At 48.2% G+C, this 6,992-nt stretch overlaps 1 protein-coding gene across 3 annotated transcripts in view; it reads left to right on the top strand.

The window, feature by feature from the left end:
* Window positions 1-6,686, top strand: part of Nup85 (nucleoporin 85) — an 18,993-nt gene extending 12,307 nt beyond the window's left edge. For 2 of the 3 annotated variants that reach the window (XM_055619389.1, XM_055619390.1), the window contains 10 exons: window positions 234-365; window positions 558-664; window positions 2,808-2,891; window positions 3,026-3,091; window positions 3,444-3,595; window positions 4,322-4,439; window positions 4,525-4,625; window positions 5,658-5,809; window positions 6,134-6,235; window positions 6,509-6,686. In XM_055619389.1, the coding sequence (XP_055475364.1) occupies window positions 234-365; window positions 558-664; window positions 2,808-2,891; window positions 3,026-3,091; window positions 3,444-3,595; window positions 4,322-4,439; window positions 4,525-4,625; window positions 5,658-5,809; window positions 6,134-6,235; window positions 6,509-6,610 (1,116 nt within the window). In that variant the 3' untranslated portion in view covers window positions 6,611-6,686. The other variant, XM_055619392.1, reaches the window with a different exon arrangement.
* The last annotated feature ends 306 nt before the right edge of the window (window positions 6,687-6,992 follow it).

Genomic DNA, 6,992 nt, shown 5'->3' with positions numbered 1-6,992 from the left:
AGGGCTGGCGGGTCCGGTCAGGGCTGGCGGGGTCCGGTCAGGGCTGGCGGGTCCGGTCAGGGCTGGGGACTTCCCTTGGGACCCTGGCATCCCAGGCATCTAGGAGCCGGCTTTTCTTTGGAGAGGGCTAAGTCACCTGTGAAGGAGGGAACTTTGAGCTTCTAATTGAGACCCATGGCCTCAGATGAATCAGTCTTCTCTGTGGGGACAGCTCAGAGAATGTCTCTCCTCAGATAATGCTGGGGGACGAAGCTACCCTGTTGGAGCACAAGGAGCTTCTGAGCAACTGGTATCATTTCCTAGTGACAAGGCTGCTATATTCTAACCCCACAGTGAAACCCATTGACCTGCACTACTATGCTCAGGTGAGTGAATGAGTTTGGGGGGATTCCTTGGCACCCTAATTCTCAGTGTGGCCTCCTTGCAACAGGAAGGTTATTTACTTCCGCCCTTTGGGAAGGAACTCCTCTCCAGACATCCCGTGCAGCAGTCCTGTGCTCCCCCACCCCGTTTCTGCTTCCATCTTGGAGATTGAGTGTTCCATCACCTTTCTGCAGTCCAGCCTGGACATGTTTCTGGGAGGTGAAAGCAGTCCGGAACCCCTAGATAGCATCTTGATGGCAGCCTTTGAGTTCGACATTCACCAAGTGGTCAAGGAGTGCAGGTAGGACACCTCTCGTCTTAATTGTTTTGGACGCGGTCTCCAGGCAGTGCTGACTGGCCTGGAGCTTTCTGTGCAGACCAGGAACCTTCAGTTCCTAGGGACTTGCTTGCTTCTGCCTCCTCCATGTATCGGGATTAAATGTGTGCCTATCACACCGTCTCATGTTAACTGATTTTAGGGGTGCAATTCAGTGGTATTAAATACACTGCAGCCAGCACCTCCGTTCACTTCTAGAATGTATTGTTCCTGTGTCTGCCTCCGGAGCGCTGGGCTTACATGTCTGCCACTGCGCCTGGCATGAGCCTGGGTAGTTTATGTGGAAGTTAAGTTTCCGATAGTTGTAGAGGCTGGCATCCACGGTGAAGGCTGGGAGATGCATGTTCTTGTGAGGGTTGTGTGCTTCTTTGGTGGTAGCACATTGTTTTTGTTTTTGTGAGACAGTCTCTCACAGCTTAGGCAGAGAAGAAATTCTGCCAGGCGGGCCAGCAATGCCACCTCAGCCTTCCACATGCTGGGATTACAGGTTTGAGTGAAAGGGGTTAGAACACCCTGTTTCATGTGGTGGAAAGTGGGAGAAGGGGACAGAGTTTGTTAAACTCCTTTAAAAAATTGCTGCATTTCATTTGAGAGGGAGGATTCCTTATCACCTACTGAAGCCCTTATCTATTAGTGTCCTCATGGCCACACTTAGGACTACCCAGGCCTCCTGCCTATGTCCAAACCATTAATGGTTTCTATTTATTTATTTGTTACATATATACCAGAAGAGGGCTCCAGACCTCATTATAGATGGTTGTGAGATACCATGTGGTTGCTGGGAATTTAACTCTGGAGAAGAGCAGCCAGTGCTCTTAGCCTCTGAGCCATCTCTCCAGCCCCCGTTAATGGTTTCTTATGATGAGTTGGGAGCTCTTGCGTGGGAGAACTGCCTTGTTTATCCTTGTTTCCATTTCGGGTATATTCAAAATGTCATGGCAGGAAATGATGTTGATAGGAAATAGCCAGGCTTGGTAGCTCATGTTTATTATAATCCTACCACTCGGATGGCTGAGGAGTAGAGAGGATCAGGCCAGCCTTTACTACATCGAAATTTCAAGCATAGCCTGGGCTATGTAAAACCCTATCTTTTTTTTTTTTTTCCTCTGTGTGCCTTGTCTGTCTTGGACTTGCTTTGTAGACCAGGCTGGTCTGGAACTCACAGCAATCCCATCTGCCTCTGCCTCCCAGAATGCTGGGATTACAGGTGTGGGCCACCACGCCTGGCGTCAGATCCTGCCATTAAAAAAAGGAAATAAACGAAAGTCTAGAAAGGGCCTGAGAGATGGCTTTAGCAGGTATTTGACACCAAGCCTGGAATGTTTGGTTCCTGGAACACACATGATAGAAGGAATTGACTTGATTGCCCTTTGGCCTCCACATGAGTGCTGTGTCTCTGGATGTGTACATGCACACATTTGCACACACAGAGAAATAAATGGTAAAAAAAAATCTAGACATACTGAACAGGTATATTACACACTGACTGAACAGATACCTGCTTTAGAGGAGAATCTTTAATTTCGGTGAGTTGGGCTATCAAAACTATCATGGCAGCCCCCTCCCTGAGAGTGTTCCTTTATTGTAGCGAACCTTAAGTGAAATAGGGAGTGTCCAACAAAATAAAAGATAAACCTTCCTGGCTGGTGTGGTGAGTCATCCACTTGAGAAGTGGAGACAAGATTAGAAGTTCAGGTTCAACCTTGACCACACAGTGAGTTTGATCCCTGAGTTACAATGAAACTCTGCCTCAGAAAACCAAAACTTTGCTAGGTGTGGTGGCACAAACCTTTAGTCCTAGCACTACGGAAGCAGAGGAAAGGGGTTCTCTGTGATTTCTGGGCCAGGGCAAGACTTACATAGTCTCAAATGTTTTGTTTTAAGATTTATTATGTATCCAGTGTTCTGTCTGCTTGTATACCTGCACACACATCTCATTCTAGATGGTTGTGAGCCTTCTAGAATCTGGGGTTCATCTGGGGTTCAAACTCGGGTATTCATGCTTGGCATCAGGCACCTTTCCCCTCTGCCTTGCCTTCTTTTTAAAGTCATGCGATGCAGCCCCTCCCCGACTTTCATTTGCCTTGGTGTCTGGATTTGCTTGCAGCATTGCCCTGAGCAACTGGTGGTTTGTAGCTCACCTCACAGACCTCTTGGATCACTGCAGACTCCTCCAGTCACACAATCTCTAGTAAGTTACATCACCCGGCATTTGGAGGTGGCGGGGCGGGGATGATGGTGGGAAGCAGTAGAGGAGCAGATGGTGGCAGGGGCTCCACAGGGGGACCAGGCTTGCAGTCAGTGCAGCTTGTTTGTCTCTTCCAGTTTTGGGTCTAACATGAGAGAGTTCCTCCTCCTGGAATATGCCTCAGGACTGTTTGCTCATCACAGGTAGGAAATCCCCACATACTGAGCTTGTGCATGCCAGTGGAGCGTCCCTGTTCTCTCTTGGCTAGTTCTGAGGGCTCAGACAAGTTGGGATGATGAGGTTCAGTTGGCAGTGCTCAGAGCCATAGGGCAGCCCATCTTGGCTTTTTTTTTTTTTTTTCTTAAGTATATGAGTGCTTTATCTGCATGCCAAAAGAGGGCATCAGATTACATTATAGATGGTTGTGAGCCATCATGTGGTTGCTGGGAATTGAACTCGGGACCTCTGGAAGAACAGACAGTGCTCTTAACCTCTGAGCCATCTCTCCAGCTCCCCATCTTGGCCTCTCAACCATCTGCCTTCCTTGCACTTTAGCCTGTGGCAGCTGGGGGTGGATTACTTCGACTACTGTCCAGAGCTGGGCCGAGTTTCCTTGGAGCTGCACATTGAGCGGATTCCTCTCAACACAGAGCAGAAAGCCTTGAAGGTGCTGAGGATTTGTGAGCAGCGGCAGATGACTGAACAAGGTGATAAAGCTTCCCCTAGGCTGTCCCCTAGGCTGTCCCCTAGGCTGTTAGGGCATCTCTGGGCCGAGGAGTGCCTACACTGTAACAGCCTCTGCACCTAGTGTGCAGTACATGTCAAGACACAGAGCCACCATTAGGGAGGGACAGAAGTTTGGGTTGCCCTTTAAAACCTAGAAAAATGAGGCCCTTTGCCTTTTAAAAAAGGTCAACCTGCTCCCAGGTCCATGTGTCAGGCCTGTGCAGAGCTGAGAGTCCTGTGTGGGTGGGTGGTTGCTACCAGCGAAGCCTGGACCGGCAGGGAAGGCTGGGCAGGAGCACAGCAACAGGGACAGGTTTGCCTGCATCCTCCCATTCCTGCTAAATAAGAAGCACCTCACACACAAACCACCTTTTGCAAGCCCACGGTGTTCAAGACCTGAAAGATGATAGATTTTTGTGGTCTCAAGACAGATAATGGTGGGACCTGTATGTGGAGGAAAAACAAGACTTCTTTTTTTTTTTTTTTTTTTTTTTTTTTGCTATTCAATCACAAACACTCAGAAGCCAATCTGGTGTGGTACTGAGCAGAGTGAAAACAGAAGAATGAACTATGAAACTTCTGGTTCTTCTCTTGTTAGCTGTATACTGAGATTGTAATGACGCTGTAGGAAGGCCAAGCCTGTTCCCACAGGGCTCTTCCCAGGAGGGGATTATAAAAGCCTTTGCCTTTTTGTTTCTCCTGCAAAGTTCGAAGCATCTGTAAGATCTTGGCCATGAAGGCTGTCCGCAATAATCGCCTGGGTTCAGCCCTCTCTTGGAGCATACGTGCCAAAGATGCTGCCTTTGCCACACTTGTATCCGACCGGTAGGTAGTTTTCTGGTTGGCTGGGAGGTTGGGGCTTGAGGAGGGCCTAATACTGCTGCTCTAACCTCTGGGTTGGGCCCCGCAGATTCCTCCGGGATTACTGTGAGAGAGGCTGCTTTTCTGACTTGGATCTCATTGACAACCTGGGGCCAGCCATGATGCTCAGTGATCGACTGACATTCTTGGGTGAGTCTCTTAGCATTCTCTCTCCTAGGTATGAGTGGACACTTGTGGAGATGGAAGAAACCTTTCTAGATTTCTCCAGTCTGCATAGAAGCCTGTTAGCCTTTGCAGTTTTGTTAACATTTCTCAAGAATTCCAAACTTAGAGAAGTATAGAAATGGAATGAGGAATGACATTTGTTTTAAGACGGGGTTTCTCTGTGTAACCTTGGCTGTCCTGGACTCGCATTGTAGACCAGCCTGGCCTCCAACTCACAGCCCATCTACCTTCCTCTCTGAGTTGCTGGGATTAAAGGCAAAGGCGTGTGCCACCACCACCCAGCTAGAATGACGCTTCTTATATACACTTTTCATACTTAATTTTGTTTTGAAGACAGGGTTTCACTGTGTAGCTTTTGGCTGCCCTGGAAATCCCTATGTGGACAGGCTAGCCTCTAATACAGAAGTTTATTTGCCTTACCTCCCCAAGGCTGGGATTATGGACCTGAAGTGTTTGGAATGGTTCCTGTGTCCTATGCCCCATCACACTTGCACCAGACTTTTCTCATTACTTGTGTGAGCTGGCAGTTCACTGCAGGAAGAGTGTAAGTTCTCCATTTCATATATACCACCAGGACTCGTGGAGTATTTAATGCTCTTTTAAACTTCTGTTTTGTGTGTGGGTATTCTGCCTGCATGTATGTCTGTACCAGTATATATCTGATGCTTGCAGAAGCCAGAAGAAGGTCTGGGGTCCCATGGGACTGGAGTTAGTTGGTTGTGAGCTGCTATGTAAGTGTTGAGCATTGAATATTCATCTTCTGCAAGAACAATTAGTAAGCTTAATGAAACCATCTTTCCAGGACTGATATTTCCCCAGAGTTGGTGCTCTTTAATAACTTTCTTTTTTGAATCCTGCATTTCATTTATGTATGGATTTAAGACCGTTCTACCAGCATTTCCAGGTGTATGGAGTTCTAGTTTAAGGCCAGGGTGGCTTTTCTGAGTGTCGGGTAAGTGGACTGTTCACGTGAACTCACCCCCCACACACACACAGGAAAGTACCGGGAGTTCCACAGACTGTATGGGGAGAAGCGTTTTGGTGACGCTGCTTCTCTCCTGCTGTCCCTCATGACCTCTCAGATTGCACCCCGTTCTTTCTGGATGACTCTGCTCACAGATGCCCTGCCTCTTTTGGAACAAAAACAGGTAATGCTTCATCACATCTAAGCGGAGTTTATTCTGTAGCCACACAGCTGCTCATATATGCCTCCTCCTAAGTACCGTGAATGCATGTGTAGTGTAAGGCCCAGGCTCCAATCCAGTGTTGACTTAAGAAAAGCTGAAATTACGCCGTCTACCACCAGTGCTCGGCCTGACCAGAGGGATGGGGGTGAGACATCAGCAGTCTAGGGCTTTGTATGCACAGCATTCTTCCCAAAGCTTTAGGTCTTCCCTGAATTCGGTTCCATGCCTAGACCAACACAGGCTCTGCCTGGGGAGCAGCAAAGTGAAGCAGCTTCTTTCCCCTAGGTGATTTTTTCAGCAGAGCAGACATACGAGCTGATGCGCTGCCTGGAAGACTTAGCCTCGGGGAGGCCGGAGTGTGGTGAGCCCGATGCCCAGCGACTCCAGGTTATTTTAACTTTTGGGTTGGTGACTCCATGTTGAAGGGGGTTAAGGTTTGTCTTGGGATTTTCCTCCATTCTCCTGCATTGAATTAGCCTCTTACGAATTTATGTGCCTTTTAGTTAATAACACACTCTGTGGCATGCCAATCTTTTAGGAGGACGTGGGATGGCTCCAGCCTTCCTGTCCCTTTAGTCATCCAGCCCCCCCCCCCTTAGTGCACTGCTCTCTGTGCTGTCCTGGAACAGCCTGTCGTGCCTCACACTGTCTGCTCTTTAGGATGACGACATAGAGACCACCAAGGTGGAAATGCTGAGACTGGCTCTTGCCCGGAATCTTGCTCGGGCAATTATTCGAGAAGGCTCACTGGAGGGCTCCTGAAAGAAGCCAAGGACAGTTGTAACTTTGTATGGCAATGTAAATAGATTTTAAAAGAATAAATTCTCTTTTGCAAGAAGACCAGTCATTAATCTGACCAAGCAGTTTTAAGCAGTCTATCCTGAACCTGACATGGAAAACTGACCAAAGTGTATTGTTTTTGAAATGGAGACCGCCACACCTCATAGGCTGGCTGTGTTCAAGCAGCATGCCACACCTGGCTGATGAGCTCATTGATGGAGTACGACTGGCCCATGCAGGGTCATCCTGCCCAAATGGAAAGCCTGGCAATTTGTGTTTCTCATGTCTTACCCCACTCAGCCAATGAACGGGAACAAATTCCATCTGAGGTTGGTTATCTTCTTTCAACAAAATGCTTCAGAAG

Source organism: Psammomys obesus, unplaced genomic scaffold (genome assembly GCF_907164565.1).
Source record: "Psammomys obesus unplaced genomic scaffold, mPsaObe1.curated_primary_1811, whole genome shotgun sequence".
Taxonomy (NCBI): Eukaryota; Metazoa; Chordata; class Mammalia; order Rodentia; family Muridae; genus Psammomys; species Psammomys obesus.
The sequence above is the reverse complement of the archived record's forward strand: the minus strand, read 5'-3'. Positions and strand labels throughout refer to the sequence as shown.